This window comes from Rhincodon typus, chromosome 22, assembly GCF_021869965.1.
Source record: "Rhincodon typus isolate 14 chromosome 22, sRhiTyp1.1, whole genome shotgun sequence".
In the NCBI taxonomy this organism is placed as follows: domain Eukaryota; kingdom Metazoa; phylum Chordata; class Chondrichthyes; order Orectolobiformes; family Rhincodontidae; genus Rhincodon; species Rhincodon typus.
The window spans coordinates 14,914,259-14,933,057 of record NC_063353.1 but is presented as its reverse complement, the minus strand read 5'-3'; the positions used below and the strand labels follow the sequence as shown (position 1 = coordinate 14,933,057).

Here is an 18,799-nt window from a genome sequence, read left to right as displayed (position 1 = left end):
CTTTCATGGTGCTGCTCTATACAAGAGCTGCAGATTTCCAAGTGGCTAACAGCTCTCTAGCCAGGAATTGTTCCCTAATGGAGGAGGTGTGAGAAAGCCCATATTTACCTGATGAGCGATATGTTTCAGCAGGACTTCCTGAAAATACATGCCACAGGTCTCTTGCTGGCTCTCCATTAAGCAGGAGAGACCCATGATGTCTCAGCAAGATTCCATCCAACATTTTAAACTTGTGTTTGAATAAGTCTTTCATTTCAAATTTGGCCATGTCTGTCTGTTGCCATTTAGTGAAAATAGCTAACAATGAGGAGCAAAGTGGCATGGTGAAAAATTACACATTGCTGGAAACCTAAATCAGACCACACTGATAAAATGAAAAAAATCTTCTTTGGAAAATGTCTCAGTTCTATTAAATTAATTTAAGACTCAGCTAAAATTCTGACAAGAATTATTTCCAAGGCTCAATCAAACATAATTTAGAATCTCAGTTAGTGAAGACTATAAGGACAGTTGGAGAAATTTTGAGAGAAAAATAAATGTTGCTGTGGGGAGTATACTTCAGAGACTAGATATTGTTCAAAACAGAGTAATGTGATGTTGCTGCAAATTCTGGTTATATTTTGCTTGACTTAGAAACACTTGATGTGAAACATCAGGTCATAAAACAGTCAACTCTCGAGGATAATATCTCTCATTCTGATGAGCACATATATTCATTCCTGCACTCAAACAGGATATAAAGCAAAGTTGACAGACTATGGCACATACTGTTGAAGCTTGAGAACTGCTTCAGGAACTCTGTCGAACTTGTTGCTGGCCAAATCAATTGTAGTGATCTTTGACGGCAAACCTGACAATGTACCTGTTAAAATGAAATAGTCAATTAGAAAACCACAGAACAAAAGTTACCAGGTTGAATTTTGTTTGTCAGTGATGCAGAATCTAAACCCAAGTCAAAAAGAAATAATAAAGCTCAACAGGGAGGAAAGTCAGATTTAAAACATTTCCAAGTCCAAAAGAAGGAAAAAAAGTTAATTTTCTTACGATGCAACATTGTTGTGAACTGTTACTGAAATAATATAGTTTAAATTCAACAAATGAAAATTGTAAGATCATTGGAGAAATAAGGTATATGCTGATTATGAAACATAACCATAAAATTTATATTGACACTGTTTCACTAAACTAAAATGACGAACTATTTCTGCAAAGTCCAGCTGAAAACAGTAATGTCCTGAAGGAACATATCTTTCTATTGCAGATCCTGTCTTCTATCCAATGAAAAAAAAATTCTAAATGTGAAATTCTAGACAACAAAAACATTTGAAGTTTATTCCCTCCACAAGTCTCTTGCAAGTTGTTTCACTATAATTCACAGAAGTACTTCATAACAGGATAACTCCACAACAAATTTGCAAATGTCCATTTCCTAGTAAGTCTGGGGTATAGTTGTCAGTTTCTGATAAATTCAAATTACATGCGAAGGCTTTTTAAAACAAACATTCTTATTAGTGTCACTGACACCCCAAACACAGCTGAAGTTTTAGAGCCTCCTCATAGATCTGTAAGTGAGCATAATTAATTAAACAAACAAAAGGATAGGATGTGTGCCAACAGAGTTTAATGTTTGATGATAGTATAAGGTAGGGGTGGAGATTAGATAAACCTTAGGTTTACGGTAAAAGTTCGGCACAACATCGTGGGAAAAGGGCCTGTACTGTGCTGTACAGTTCTATGTAAGAGGCCTGGTTTTAGTGCCTTTTTTAAAACCAGCACAAATCATCATGAAAACTCAAGTTGTGCTGAACTTGAGATTTTCCAAACTTTGGCCTTGGAAGTCCACAGAAAAAGCCCAAAACGCTCAACAGAAATTTTAGGTATCTCTCATTAAGAAATTTGTTGAGAGGCTAAAAATATGCCAAAGTCGGCAGAAATCCCCACCCCCCAACCAAGACTTTATTGGTGTTTTCAAATAATATCTTCAAACAAGCTTTCCCATTTGCAATAGCTGGATTTTCTATTCCTGAGAGAAGCCTGAAATATAAAAAGAAACTGTAGGAAATAAAGGCAGCAGACTGGCTTTGTAGATTTATTACCTTTAGCTCAGCAGTAGCATTATTGACTCTAACTCAAAGACTTGGGGCTCAATTTTCCCGAAAATCAGCTGTGCATCAATTTTGGTAAGTTTCATGGAGTGTCTCCCTCCAGGAGTTCTAGCAACTTGTCTAATGCAGTCTAATGCTACTGATCTCATTAAATATACACCACTCTTACCCTCAACAGTGGTGCAATGCTTGATGGTGGGTACTGCCAGCATTCATGCTGCAGGCACCATATTTAAACTCCAGTTTTGCTCTATGTCAAATGCTGCCAGCCTGGACTGAAATAGCCACCCCGGTCGGTGCACTGCCCATAGTCAATAGGAATGCACAGCAACACTGCAAGAAAGTTAATCACATTCTGCACTCCGCGAGGATAAGTTCCACCATGTTCTCTCTGCTACCTCACACACACTCACTCACTCTGGCACTGCACCCGCCTTCCACAAAGGCTCATAGACTACCAATCACAACAGCCTATACAGCATTTTATCTAAATAGCTTTCACCCACACCAGTCCCTAAAATCTTCCCGACCTCTGCACTTCCTACTTAATCGGGATACCTTTCCTAACTGATAAAGGAACAAATCCTAGACTGACCAGAGCTCCCCATCGAATTTTCACTGCTGCCAGACGTGATAAACTGTCTGGCTCTTTACCTGTGTTAACAGTCAAGGCAGAGATGTCACTGTCCAAGTGTATGCAAACTGAGTGAACATTAGGAAAGCAAGCTGAGAGCCCCGCATTTTGCTTTGTTCCAATGCATCAGATGGATGCCTGTCCTTGTGGACAAAATAGCCAGGCAGCAGCATTGCAACATACAGTGTCGGTGAGCTCCAAAATGTAGCATTGCAGTGTTGAACTGCATCAAATGCGAGTCCCAAAAGTGCTAAGATGAGGTGGTAAGACAGGTGTTTTGCTGACATCAAATGTCCATGGACACAGGGTGCAAGCAGTCACTGCCCATGGAGTGTACCTGAGGTGTTGGGGAATGTTGGTTAATATCGGGGCTCAGAAAAGATACTAGTGAGCTGTAGCCACCAGACACCCACACTGATGTTCATCTCAGAATTTGGTGCCATTTACTTTCTCTCTATTGGGAAAATAGCAGCCTGCATTTGAACGAACCGAGATTAGATAATAATGGGATGCTAATGCACTCAAATCGGGCTCTCACTGCTCACTAGTGAGATTCTCATCCAGCCATGAAAACCTTGGGTGGAAAACTGGATTTTTTTCCTTGATTTTGAGAATTTCATTTTCAGTGCTCACCATATTTTCACAACTGACTTGTCATTGACAAAATAATTCAGGAGCTGGGAAAATTCGAGCACATGAAACGTGAGCACGTATAAGCTGATTCTTTAGTGTGGAATATAGACGTATTGCTTCACAGCAGAGTTGTTTTTCTTTTAGATGAGACACTAAAATCAAGTTCTGACTGTTATCACTGGTGGATCTAAAAGATCTATGACATTATTAGAAGGAAAGATACTCATTCCTGTGCCCTGTTCAATATTTATTCTCTAACCTATGTCATTAAAAATAAAACTGTCTGGTTATCATCTCATCACTGTTTAGAACATAGAACACAGAACATAGAACAGTACAGCACAGTACAGGCCCTTCAGTCCACGATGTTGTGCTGAACTTTTACCCTAATCCTAAGGTCTATCTAACCTCCACCCTCACTTTATACTATCATCCATATGCCTATCTAATAGCTGTTTAAATGCCCCTAATGAGGCCGATTCCACTACCCTCTCCGTCAATGCATTCCACGCCCCTACCACTCTCCGAGTAAAGAACCCACCTCTGACGTCTCCCCTATATCTACCTCCACTCACTTTAAAATTATGCCCCCTCGTAATAGCTACCTCCACCCAAGGAAAAAGTCTCTGGCTATCCACTCTATCTATACCTCTGATCATTTTGTACACCTCTATCAAGTCACTTCTCATCCTTCGTCGTTCTAAAGACAAAAGCCCTAGCTCTCTCAATCTTTCCTCGTAAGACCTTCCCTCCATTCCAGGCAACTTCCTGGTAAATCTCCTCTGCACCTTTTCCAACGCTTCCACATCTTTTCTGTAATGAGGTGACCAGAGCTGGACACAATACTCCAGATGTGGCCGAACCAGGCTTTTGTATAGCTGGAGCACAATTTCACGGCTCTTGAACTCAATCCCTCTATTGATGAAAGCTAACACACCATACGCCTTCTTAACAATTCTATCCACCTCTGTGGCAGCTTTCAGGGAACTGTGGACATGAACCCCAAGATCCCTCTGCTCCTCCACACTGCCAAGAATCTTTCCGTTCACCCTGTATTCTGCTTTCAAGTTTGTCCTTCCAAAATGAATCAACTCACATTTTTCAGGGTTAAACTCCATCTGCCACTTCTCAGCCTAGCTCTGCATCCTATCAATGTCCCTTTGTAACCTAGAACAGCCCGACACTGTCCACAATGCGACCCACCTTCGTATCGTCCGCGAACTTACTAATCCACCCTTCCACTCCTTCATCCAAATCATTTACAAAAATCACAAATAGAAGAGGACCCAGAACAGATTCTTGTGGTACACCACTCGTAACTGAGCACCATGTTGAATATTTTCCGCCCACTACCACCCTTTGTCTTCTAAGGGTCAGCCAATTCTGAATCCAAGCTGCTACATTTCCCCCTATCCCATGCCTCCTTACCTTCTGCGTGAACCTACTATGGGGAACCTTATCAAATGCCTTATTTAAATCCATGTATACCACATCCACTGCTCTACGTTCAGCCATGGGTTGGTCACCTCTTCAAAGAATTCAATAAGGTTTGTGAGGCATGATCAACCCCTCACAAATCCATGCTGACTATCATGAATCAAACTGTGCCTTTCCAAGTGATCATAAATCCTATCTCCCAGAGCCCTTTCCAATAATTTGCCCACATTGACCTAAGACTAGCTGGCTTGTAATTTCCAGACTTATCCCTATTCCTTTTTTTGAACAAGGGAATGACGTTTGCCTTTCTCCAATCTTCCGGCACTATACCCGTGGACAGTGAGGATGAAAAGATCTTTGCCAAAGGCCCTGCGATCTCTTCCCTCACTTCCCATAGAATCCTTGGATAAATACCATCAGGCCCGGGGCACTTATCTATCTTCAAGTTCCTCAAAATTCCTAGTACATCTTCCTTACAAACATCCCCTCCTCTAGCCTACCAGCCCGTTTCACACTGTCCTCCTCTACAACTAGGTCCCTCTCAGTTGTGAATACCGAAGAAAAGTATTCATTAAGGACCTCTCCTATCTCTTTACGCTCCGTGCACAAATTCCCTTTTACAATCCTTGATCGGCCCTACCCTTTCTCTGGTCATTCTCTTATTCCTCACATACGTGTAAAAAGCCTTCGAGTTTTCCTTGATCCTATCTGTCAAGGTTTTCTCATGCCCCCTTATAGCTGTCCTAAGCCCTTTCTTCAGCTCCTTCCTGGCTAACTTGTATCCCTCTAGAGCATTTTCCGTTCCTTGTTTCCTAAACCTTACACAAGCACCCTTCTTCCTCTTAACCAGTCTTTCGGCCTCTCTTGAGAACCAAGGCTCCCTCACTCGACCGCATCTTTCCTGCCTGCTAGGGACAAACATATCGAACACACGCAGTGTGTACTCCTTAAACAATCTCCACATTTCAATAATGCTCTTCCCTGACAGCATCTGTTCCCATTTTATGTTACCCAGTTCTTGCCTAACAGAATTGTAATTACCCTTCCCCCAATTATAAACCTTACCCTACCGTTTGTACCTATCCTTTTCCATGACTATTGTAAAAGTAACAGAGTTATGATCGCTACCACCAAAATGCTCTCCTAGCAACAGGTCTAATACTTGGCCCGGTTCATTGCGAAGCACCAAGTCCAAAGTGGCCGCTCCTTGTGTTGGTCTATCTACATACTGTGTCAGGAATCCTTCCTGAACGCGCTGGACAAAATCTACTCCATCTAAGCTATTACAACCAAAATGTTTCTAATCAATATTTGGAAAGTTGAAGTCACCCATGACTACAACCCTGTGACTTCTGCATCTTTCCAGTATCTGCCTCCCAATCCGCTCCTCCACTTCTCTGCAACTATTAGGGGGTCTGTAAAAAACCCCCAACAAAGTGACTGCTCCTTTCTTGTTCCGGACCTCAACCCAAACTGACTCTGCAGACATATCATTCTCGAACTGCCTTTCAGTAGCTGCTATACTAGCCCTGACTAGCAATGCCACTCCCCTGCCTCTTTTCCCACCCTCCCGATTTCTTAATCCTGGAACTTCCAACAACCATTCCGGTCCCTGAGTTACCCAAGTTTCTGTAATGGCCACAACATCGTAGTTCCAAGTACTGACCCATGCTCTAAGTTCATCCGCCCTATTTCTGATACTTCTAGCATTGAAGTATACACATCTCAAACCATCTGTGTCTCTAATTATGCTCCACCAACCGCATTTCCTTATTAACAACCTCACTCCCTGTTGTGTCTGTTGGAAGGCTGAACACCCCATCCTCTGAATTACAAATCCAGTTCCCCACCCCCTGCCAATCTAGTTTAAACCATCCTGTATAGCTCGAGCAAACCTCCCTCCCAGGATATTTGTGCCCTTCCGGTTCAGGTGCAACCCGTCCTTACTGTACAGGTCCCACCTTCCCCAGAATGTGCTCCAATTATCCACAAAATGGAAGCCCACCCTCCTACACCAGCCCAGTAACCACGTGTTTAGCTGCATTCTCTCCCTATTTCTTACCTCATTATCACGTGGCACTGGTAGTAATCCAGAGATAACTACCCTGTTTGTCCTGGACTTCAGCTTCCAACCTAACTCTCTGTACTTGTTTTTCATATTCTCAGTCCTTTTTCTACCTATGTCATTGGTACTGATGTGTACCATGACTGCTGGTTGCTCACCCTCCCCTTTAAGGATCTTGAAGGCATGATCTGAGATATCACGGACCCTGGCACCCAGGAGGCAACATACCATCCGTTCATCTTGTTCACATCCACAGAACTGCCTGTCTGTGCCTCTTACTATTGAATACTATTGTTTGTGGGGTGCAATTTCCTTCTATGAAACTTGCTGCTGCAAAAGTTTCCAGCTGTCTCTAATGAGTGATATGCCCTAGACTCTTTTGATTTGACACCATTCAGCCAGAATATATAGACAGTTGAAACATTTTAGAATCACCTAATTCATATAATCAGTTCACAGGGAAGATAGAAACAGTATCTCTCATCCAATCTTAATGTCCAAACTAAATGTGCAATTACAGGCTGGTACATATGACTGCACTTTCTATAATCTTCCTAAAATCTTAAAGTAAGGAACATTCCACATATCATAAATACAAAACACAACTATAGTGAAGTCTCCAGAAAAGCCACAATGCAAAATTCACAAGGGCTTCAGTTGAAGTATTTCAGGCAGCTTTGAACTCATTTTGCTCATCTAAGAAATCAATCTTTCAAAGTCTGGACAGATAGAGAGAAACTCTCTTTTTGGTGGAAAGGTGGAGATCCAAAGGGCACAGACACAGATTTAAAGCAATTAGCAAAACAGTCATAGGGGATGTGAAGAAAACATTTTTTTTTAAGCAGTGTGAGATTATGATCTCAAAGGCACTCCCTGAAAGGCTGGTGGGGTTGATAGATACAATCCTAGCTTTCAAAATAAAATTGGAATAAACATTGAATGGGAAAATAAAATTGCAGGACTACAGTAAAGGGCTAGGGAGTGGGACAAGTTAAACTGCTCATTGAGGAAGTTGGCAGGATTCAACAATGCAAATGGTCCCCTTCTGTGCTGTAACTAACCAGCCTATAACTCTATTACCTTTAGTCTATGTACACATTCACATGAAGGAAACTAATTCCGCTTTGCAATTTATTTGAGTATACTTACTGAGATGATTTTCTGAGACTCTGAATGTATCTAGCTTTGAGCACTGCATCAAAAATGTATCCAGAATGTTGGAGATGCAGTTTTGACTAAGATCTAGTAGATTAAGCTCAGCCAAACACAGTGATGATACAAGTGTCCTCATTTTATTTCTAAAATGGAGAGAAAAATGTATTCAAATTAAGTTTAAATAAAGTTTACAAATCTACAAAATAAAACATAAAAAAATTAGCTCCACATTAAATATTGAATATGGAATAAAAACCAGCAATTGACTGTTATGATTACCCATTTGGTTGATGAATAACCTTTAGGGAAAGAATACTTTGCTTAGTCTGGCTTATGTGATTCCAGACCTATTCAATGTTACTCCATGTTAACTCAATGTTAAATAATATCAGATCAATAATCTGAATTCAATTTCAAACAATTCTGGGAATTCTTAAAGAAGCATCTATGCGGAGGCGGATTAGTCCACAATCATATAAATGTTATTGCCTTCCTGAATTTACTTCCTTGATCTTCACTTCAGAATTTATTTGAAATAAATGTAATATATACTTTGATACTGCAGCCACATGGAATTCAGTGCCAGCTCTGATGGAGTATTCTTTTCTCACAATTTAGTTTGCAATATCATCCCACTGACAGTAGAGGAAAACCTCTGACCTGGGTAAGAATATCAAATGTTATACAATACACAAAAAAAGAAAGAGTTTTTTTTAAATTTATGTTATTCTATTACAACAGTTTTTATTTATTCATTAAAGTTAGTTTGGGGGCATGTTAGCTCTGGTTTGTGATGGACAAGTGTATTGCAATGCAGAATCATGCCAACAATGTGGGTCTAATTCCCACAACGGCTGAGGTTAACACAAGGACTCTCGTTTTCAACCTCTGGTTGCCCTCAGTTAAACCACACCAGTTGTCTCTCTAACGTGAGTGCAGCCCTACAGTCTGTAGGATACTGATGACTTCACCTTTTTAGAATTAGATATTCTGGCAGAGCCCCCATTTATTACCAATTCCTAATGGCCCGAACTTGCTAGGTTTTAAATGGCCATTAACAGTCAATCACATTGATATATGTCTGAAATCACATAGGCCAGACTAAGTCTGTAGCTTTCTTTCCCTAAAAGGGTATTAGTCAGCCAAATAGATATGCACAAAAATCAGTTGTTGGTTTTTATTCCATACTCAATAAATTGATTTTAAATTCTCCAGCTATGGTGATGGGTCTGAACTCTTGTCTCTGATTCATTCCTTTTACATTTTTGCTGTATAAATGACTTGTACTCAATAATACAACAGAGACATTAGAAATTAACAAATAAGATAAATCTGAATTATGCAAATATTCCTTGATTAATGTTAGATCTTTTAACCAATAAAACAGACCTGATTGCAACTGATTTACCAATGCACCCATCTTTAAGGTTTTCTTCAGGCAGATGGAATTTTAAATAAAGGTTGAAATTACCTTCAACATGGAATGCATTAGGAAATAACTTAAAGTTAGTAGAAAATAATTAAAGCATATGTCAAAATGAAAAACAACGTGAACAAATAAAAATGAAACAGAGAATAAAGGACAACAGAAACATCAAAGCTTTTGGCATCAAGTCAGGCTATTTTGTGGTTAGTTTATTGGAAATTCCAGCCAATGTTAGAAGCATATTTCTTCCAAACTAGTTCTTTTTCGAAGACCATTCTTGGATCACAACACTTGATTGGATCATTCATCTGAATTAGGTGACTTAGGCCTGAGAAGCAAATAAAAGACTTGTTTGCCAGAGGTGATCAATTCATCAATCATCTACTGCATCATTAAAAGAGCCCTATAAAACTATGAAAACTAACACTTTTCACTTAAGCATGAGGTAACAGATGGATCTAAATTACAGGCTAAGCTCAGGAAGTACAGAGCTAATACAAATTACAGTGATGGGTGAATGTAAAGATTTTGCTTTTTAAGAATCTAAGTGTGAGGGACGATAATTTTCTCACATTCTGAAACAAACTTTGCACAAATGCTTAGACAAATCCGTTGAAGCTGTTAACAGCTTCGAAAAAGCTGACAACTCAAGCTATCTCGTTCAACTGATAAAGGTCTATGACTGAAACCATAGCTTTATGGCAATTAATCATGGGCAATTATTTTGTATGATTTTATGTTTTAGGATTGTTAATATTGCTTTGGGCTCACATTCCACAACTCAGTTCGTTGTCTGTCAAAAGTGAAATCCATTGATCTCATTCATGACACGGTGAATTAGTTTCTGCGCTTGGAGTGGGACATTGCACCATATCTTAGTAATGGCAGCATATAGTCAGTGGAGAGTATACTGTCAATAGCTTATTGAACTCCATTCATTAAATACATATCCCACTTTTTTTTTTAACCAGTGTACATCCGAAAGAACTTACTTGAGAAGATTGTTGAGGAGTTTATACCAATCCCTGGCTCTTTATCAAACTCTACATTTGCTTCCCATTGCCAATCATACTGCCATCAACACATCCCCATTAACTCACTTTCCTAGTCATCATCTGGGAAGCTAAACAGCTGATAAGCATTTTATTTACATTATTAAGAACATGATGGGGTCTAACACTAATCTTGACAGAACTTCATGGAGTGCATCCTTCAGCCCAACATCATGCTCATGACACACTTCCACTCTTTTAGTGAATTCCAGAGCCACTTTCAAGTTATACCAAGCATACGTTTTGCTTTCACTTGCAATCATATTGTTAGTGTTAGACAGAACTTTAGCAGTTATGATGCTTAAGTAACTAACAATTCAATTGGCAATAACCACAGTATGATTTAGCATACAGAAGAGTCTCTAAAAGCTTACCCTTTAAGTAATAGTTCTTCTAAATTTTCTGTGGCTTTATCAAGAGACTCTGGAAAAGAGGAGAGTTGATTTTGTGACAAATTCAATTTTTTCAGGGTTGGGCACGTGGAGTTCAAGGTCAGAGAATGGCCAATGCTGTTCCTGGAGATATCAAGGGACATAATGGACTGCATTTCCAGTACACATGATGGAAAAGAGGTGAACTTGTTATTGCTCATATCCAAATCTGTCAGACACTTGAGAATCTGAGGACAAAAATATAACAGCATCACAATAGAGAAATAATAAATCCTTCATCAAATCATAAATCCTGATTTGTTTTCTCCATTAGATTGTGCATTTATATCTGTGTCAGCATTTTGTACATTAACAAATGTGCTGATTAAATATTGACTTGACAAGTGTGCTAAATGTGTTTCATGTTGTCAACACTATGCCACTTTCTAAACAAATCTGTTGCTTCTTTAAGGAATTCTATAACCCAGCTCTCCAGCAAAATATAACACAACAGTGGCATGGGATTTGCAAAACAAGATTGCACAACATCGCACAACATCCACTGTTTCTGGTGCAGATAGTGTACAAATTTTATGCTGTCAACTAATTCAAACTATTATAGCAGGCTGCCAGAGCAAGTATACTATAGGTTACTGCATGTCCAATTGTGAGGCAAGTAAAAGTCAGTCTGCACACTTCAGGACAGACTGTACTCCTAACGGGGAGTTCACTGAAACAGGCACTGGAAATCATTCTATAACTGATTGTAAAAGTAAAACCTCTCACACCCAAATCTGCACCAACAGCCTCACACACTTCTCAATATGCCATACTCTTATTGTTCCAACACTGTTACACTTCCTTTCCTCTCGCAGAAGACATTGCACAAACCCAGGCAGTAACATCTTACTATCAGGCTGAGGGAACAGGTAAGATGAACAATATTCTGCTGGAGAAATGCTTGCCATAATGAGGCTGTGGTCAGGCCATGGGGCCAAAACTAGTGAAGAGGACAGAATCCGCATGGAGACAGTGCAACACCAATGTAACACACAGTTTCTCATGGAGCTTTGATGCTATTTTTACCAGAGTGGATTAGTAGCTGACATAGTATAACACGCTTGTGGATCCAAGAATGATGCAGCATTTAATCGGTTTCGATTGCCACAAAGAGTGCAGTCTGAATGTAGCAGAGGATGCCTTCACTACTGCCATTATAGGACTGAATGCATACAGGATGTCACACTAACCTAGTAATGTGCTCTCCAACTTATTAATGGCATACCTGAGGCATCATCCAAGGGACAGTGGTAGGAATTTTACTATCACAGCAACAGTCAGTTGAGATTGATCATGAACTAATCTGAAAGTGCTTGATGATCTTTTAAATATTGTTAACGAGGGTCATTCCTGCTGCTTCAGACATATTTAGTGATGCAAGGCTGATAGAGGGCATTAACTGGAGCAAGGAGTTCTGACATGGCAGTGCTGGCATGAAATTGAAATTATAGGATAACTGATCTGATGATCTGTCTACTCTGCATACTTCCAACAGATGCTCTTTGGATGTCAATGCTTTCATCAAAAGCATCCAACACCATTAGCACCGAGTGTGTGCATGCTGTAAATGCTATTTTAGGAGTAAAATAGCAGCGGTGGGACTGAGAAAAGGGAAGCTAAGAAATCAGACTTGGTGTCATTCTTTTACTTTAACCATATAGTGTTATTAAGACTACTATTTAATATTCATATCAAGTTCTACTCAGATATTCCAGGTTTTACAATAGAGATCGATAGAATGCAAATCTTCATCATTCATTTCTCTTCTGGCTTTTTCCATGTTACGTGGGTCATCAAAATAAACATAATCTTCATTGATTAAAATTGTCTGAAACAACAGAATGTAATATTAAAAAATTAGTTCTTACAGTACAGAAATGTTGTGAGAAACTTGTTAAGTTATTTTGACTTAAATCCATCTTTTGTAGTTGTTCAAGGTGTGGAGCAATACAACATGTGTGATTGATGGAGTTTAGGTGCTCCAAGTCATTTGCAGAAAGATCCAAGGACCAGATGAACTCTATCTCAGTAGCATGCTGCAACCAGTGGTCATTCCCACTTCCAAAAGAAGATCTTTTTGATGCACAATCTAGGATAAAACATACATAAACTTACAAATGTTGCACCAGTTACTTTCTTTACATTTAGATTTAGATTTTATTGTCACGTGTACTTAAGTATAGGGTACAAGAGTATAGTGAAAAGTGAATCATGTCATCACACATGGCCCCATCTTACTTTACAAAGTACCTAGATACAAAATCTTAGTTACAGAAATAGAAAAATAAAAGAAACACGTTAAAAAGTTTAGTACTATAGTTGTTAGCATAAAAGTAGAAAAATAAAGAAATTTAAGAGTTTCTCATGAATTTTGATAAAACTGAAACACAAGAGAAAATACATACAGTTCTGAAACCCCAAGCAACTCCAATTGTTTTTATGAAGCATATGCAGCCACTTCAAATTAATGTATTTTTATAGACACTAAACTTCCTCTCCCTCAAATCCATGTCAACCTGAGCAGATTGTTTTTTGCACTAGTAAAACTATAATATATTCAGGAAAAATTAATTGATCTTCAAAATGTAATTAATCTGCAAGGGTAAGATAAGAGAATAAAATCATAAACTATTCCTCATTTCACTTGACTCACTGCACTTTCCAAAGAATGAGCAGTTGTAGATACTTTCAAAAGTAAGTTGTCATAGATTGGAGGGATTCAGAGATGAGTTGAAAGAGTTATCCCAGGAATAAATGTTCCAAGTTAAAAAGACGATCAAGGTTTTCAAATCATGAAGAAAGTGTATAGTATAAAATGTATCTATGTTATGCAACTGAATTTTTTTTCTTTATTTATTAACAGGATGAAAACGTCGCTGGCTAAGCAGCATTTATTGCCCATCCTTAATTGCCCAGAGGCGAGTTGAGAGTCAACTGCATTCCTGTGGGTCTGGAATCACATGAAGGTCAGACCAGGTAAGGATGGCAGTTTCCTTTCCTAAAGGGCATCAGTGAACCAGATGGGTTTTTCCGACAATTGACAACAGATTCATGGTCATCATTAGATTCTTAATTCCAGATATTTTTTATTGAATTCAAATTCCACCATTTGCCGTGGTGGGATTCGAACCCAGGTACCCAGAACGTTATCTGGGTCTCTGGATCAATAGTCTGGCATTAATACCACTAGGCCGTCGCCTTCCCAACTCAGAGCACCGAATTAGAGGATAAGGTCAAATTTTAAAATGGTGCCAAACTTGTGGAAGGGCAGCTGATATTACTCACATATACATAAATTACATCACAATAAATACTTAAGTAGGTGGAAATAGCAGGGGCTCATAGAGAAAAAGGACAAATCAAGGAAAACACCTTTCTTGAAAAAAAAACAAATATTTGGATTATATCTCTGGTAAAGGCAATGGGAGCAAAAGTGTTGGAATAACTTATAGAACAGTCAACACAGCAATACTGATAATGAAGACTGTAGGTTCTTCCAAAATAATGAATTTGATATCTGCTAATTTGGAATGGCTTCATACAGTGTAAATCAAAGATCAGATTTGTAATTTTCATTACCTGGTTTATGAATTACATGAGAAATAGATCTCTGTCTTGGGTTAACTGCAGGCTCAACATCGTCAAGTGAACTCTGTCAGTAAAGTAAACTGGTTTAACATAATGGCTCAGAAACATTTGCATGAATTTAATTTAAACTATAAGTATGAATATTTTATAATCATCACACAATCATTTTTTTTCTGCACAGAACTTCTACTGCCCAGAAGTTATATTTTCTTATGTAACAACTCTCACTGGTCATCAAAGGTAATGCGTTATAAATATGTCCATTCTACAGACACTGTTGCTGTATTATACATATTCTGTAATATAGAACATTGGAGAAAGTAAAAAATAATCAAGATCATATCAGAGCTGAGGGGATATGCGATTCAGGAAAGGTTGAGAAAACTGAGAAGGCTAAGATTATTTTAAGATTATGAAAGGGTTTTTTTCTAATTCATTCACGGGATGAGGGCATCGCTGGCTAGGCAGCATTTATTGCCCATCCCTAATTGCAAGAGGGCAATTAAGAGTCAACCACATTGGTGTGCGTCTGGAATCGCATGTAGACCAGACCAGGTAAGAATGGCAGTCTCCTTCCCTAAAGGACAGTAGTGAATCAGATGGGTTTTTCCAACAATTGACAATGGATTCACGGTCATCATCGGATTTTTAATTCCCGATATTTATTGAATTCAAATTCCATGTTCTGCTGTGGTGGGATTTGAACCCAGTTCCCAGAACATTATCTGGGTCTCTGGATTAAACAGTCCAGCGATAATACCACCAGGCCATCGCCTCCACACACCCATCCCCCCACCCCAAAGGGACACATCGACACAGAGAAGATGTTTCCATCAGTGAGAAATATCAAATCTAGGTGCCATAAATATAAAGAATTGTGATCAATAAGTTCAATATTGAATTCAGGAGAAATTTCTTCACTCAAAAGTCAAGTCAGTCACTTTGATGCCTTTAAGGCACAACTGGATAAGCACATGGAAGAAAGGAATAAAATGATACACTGGTAAATTTAAATGAAGAGAGGTGGGAAGAAAATAGACAATTGGACCAAATAATCTAGTTCTGTGCTTTATACTCTACAGAACTATGGTTCCACCAAAAATATATTATGTATTGTCAAAAATATATTGTGTATTACGTCAAAATGTAAGTGCAGGAATTATAATGCAACTGAAGTATGGAAACCCGACTGATACATTCAAATCAAAACCTTCCCTTTCCTTCATTAAACATAGCCCAAAAATATTTGGGAATATACTCCAGCAGGAATTGGTCCTTATTTAAAGGGGGTTGGAGTATAAGATTAGGGAAGTCTTAGTGTGAATGTCTTGGAGGGACTTTGCAAGTGGTGGTGTTCCCATATATTTGTTGCCCTTGTCCTTCTAGATGCAAGTGGTTGTGGTTTTGAAAGGTGTTCTCCAAGGATCTTTAGTGAATTTCTGCAGTGCATCTTGTAGACAACACACACTACTGTTACTGAGTCAGTGATGGAAGGAATGGATGCTTGTGGATGTGGTGCCTATAAAGCAGGCTGCTTTGTCCTGGATGGGGTCAAGCTTCTTGAGTGTTACCGGAATTGCACTCATCCAGATAAGTGAGTAGTATTCCATCACACTCCTCTCTTGTGCCTTGTTGATGGTGAACAGACTTTGGGGAGTCGGGAGGTGAGTTACTCACTGTAATATTCCTAGACGCTGACTGGTTCTTGTAGCCATTGTATTCATAAAGTTTTGTTTTAATTCTTCTTTCATTCATTCATTCACAGAACGTGGGTGTCGCTGTGTAGGCCAGCATTCATTGTCTACCCCTAATTGCCCAGAAGTCAATGGTGAGTTCAATTGAGTTACTGGTCAATGATAACTGCTATGTCAAGGCATGGTGGTTAGATTGTCTCTTACTGGAGATGGTCATTGCCTGGCATTTGTGTGGTGCAAATATTACTTGCCACTTGTCAGCCCAAGCCTGGAAATTGTGTAGATCTTGTTGCATTTGAACATGGACTGCTTCAGTATCTGAGGAGTTGCAAATGGTGTTGGATATTTTGCAATCATTGGCAAACATCCTCACTTCTGACCTTATGATGGAGGAAAATCATTGATGAAGCAGTGGAAAATGGTTGGATCTGGGACACTATCCTAAGGAACTACTGCAGAGATGTCCCAGAGCTGAGATGACCGACCTCCAAAAACCACAACTATCTTCCTATGTGCCAAGTATGACTCCAACCAGTGGAGAGTTTGCCCCATAATTCCCATTGATTCCAGTTTTGCTGGGGCTCTTTGATGCCACATTTGATTGAATGTGGCCATGATATCAAGGGCTGTCACTCTTGTCTCATCTCTAGAATTCAGCTCTTTTGTCAATGTTTGAACCAAGGTTGTAATGAGGTCAGGAGCTGAGTGACCCTTGTGGAATGAGGCATCAGTGAGTGTTATTGCGGAGCAGGCGCTGTTGATAGCACTGTTAGTGACACATTCCAGCTTTACTGATGATCAAGAGTAGACTGATGCAGCAGTAACTGGCTGGATTGGATTTGTCCTGCTTCCGTGTACAGGACATACGTGGGCAATTTTCCACATTGTCAGGTAGATTACAGTTTTGTAACTGCATTGGGACAGCTTGGCTAGGATTGCAGCAAGTTCTGGAGCACAAGTATCCAGTACTATTGCCAGAATGTTTTCAGGGCTTGTGGCTTTTGCAGTAACCAGTGCCTCCAACCATTTGATATCATGTGGAATGAATCGAATTGGCTGAAGATAGGCATCTGTGATGCTGGAGACCTGGTATGAAGGAATTCTTATGAACTAGGGTTAAATAAGTTGGGATGTTCCTTATTAGAATTCAGAAGAATATGAAGTGATCTCATTGAAACATATTCCTCAGGGCTTTTAAGGGGCTTTACAGGGTAACTACTGAGTGGATGCTTCCCCTCACGGGAGAGTCTAGGACCACACAGCATAGTCTCAGAATAAAGGGACTTCACTTTAAGACTGTAACAAAGAGGAAATTCTTCTCAGCCTGTTCAGAGCCAATTCCTTGTTACAGAGAGGTGTGGGGACAGAATCCTTGTGCATATTTAAGGCTGATCAGGGGAATCAAGGATTTGGGAAAACGGCAAGAAAGTGGGCACGAGGACTGTTGGATTAGCGACGATCCTACTGTATGGCAGAGCGAGTTCAAGGTGCTGAACAGCCTACTCCTATTTCCTCTGGCTTAGCTGGCAGCAAGTAATTACAATTGGACCTACAGCAGCACTTCTTTAACTGGCATGAAACTGCTACAATTTTAATTATTACAAGTAGAATCTTCAAATTCACCATGTAAAATTACCCATTAACATTATCTATGACAACACTATAAATTATCCATTGCATTAAAAACAAAACGTGATTCCTACAATACTACTGTCAACAAATTTTGGAATCCCCTAAACAGTCAAGAGATAACTGATAGCTGTGACTTGCTCTGTGCAGAGTATTTCTGAAATGGTAAGAGTTTGGAAAGTATAGATGTATAGAGGGCCCTAGCTGTCCTTGTTGATAAGTCACTGAAGGGTAATATGCAGATACAGCAAGCTATTAAGGCGGCTACTGGAATGGTAATCTTTACTCCAAGAGGATTTGAGTACAGGAGTAGCAAAGTCTTGCTTCAATTGTATAAAAGGTTGGTTACCACACTTGGAGTAGTGTCTGCAGTTTTGGTCTCCTTAACTCATTAAGTCAGATATCATTGCCATTGAGGGAGCACAACAAAGGTTCACCAGTCCTGTTCCTGGGATAGCAGGAATGTTCTATAAAGAGATATTGGGCAAATGATGCTTGTATTCTCTAGGGTTTTGAAGAATGAGAGGTGATCTTTGAAACCTATAAAGGGATAGAGTAGATGCAACAATATGTTTCTCTTGCTCAGTGAGTCTAAAAGCAGAAGGCACAATTTAAAAATAAGGGGATATCACTTAAGTCCAAGATGAGGAGAAGTTTAATCAGAATTGTGAATTTTCAGAAATCTCTACCACAAAGGGCTCTGGTGGCTCAGTTTTTGAGTATATTTAAAGTTACTGATTGAAAGATTTACGATTTCCAGTGGCATGCAAGGTTATGAGGATGGGGTGAATAAAAAGCACTGAACTGTTTTATCAGCCATGATCATATTAAATTGCAGAGTGGGTTTGATGGGCTAAAATGGCTTACTGTTGTTCCAATGTTCCTATAATGTGTCTCAAACTTGTCCAGACTCAATTCTTCCCCTAATTCATTTGAATTTCTGTTTCTTA

The 18,799-nt window shown here is 39.3% G+C and overlaps 1 protein-coding gene across 1 annotated transcript in view; it reads right to left on the bottom strand.

The window, feature by feature from the left end:
- Positions 1-15,164, bottom strand: part of lrrk2 (leucine-rich repeat kinase 2) — a 71,061-nt gene extending 55,897 nt beyond the window's left edge. The window contains exons 1-6 of the mRNA XM_048610573.1: positions 15,159-15,164; positions 14,518-14,590; positions 12,807-13,027; positions 10,882-11,126; positions 8,024-8,172; positions 769-862 (exon numbers count right to left, since the gene is read on the bottom strand). Coding sequence (XP_048466530.1) covers positions 769-862; positions 8,024-8,172; positions 10,882-11,126; positions 12,807-13,027; positions 14,518-14,590; positions 15,159-15,164 — 788 coding nt within the window. The remainder of the gene's footprint in view (positions 1-768; positions 863-8,023; positions 8,173-10,881; positions 11,127-12,806; positions 13,028-14,517; positions 14,591-15,158) is intronic.
- Positions 15,165-18,799: the final 3,635 nt, after the last annotated feature.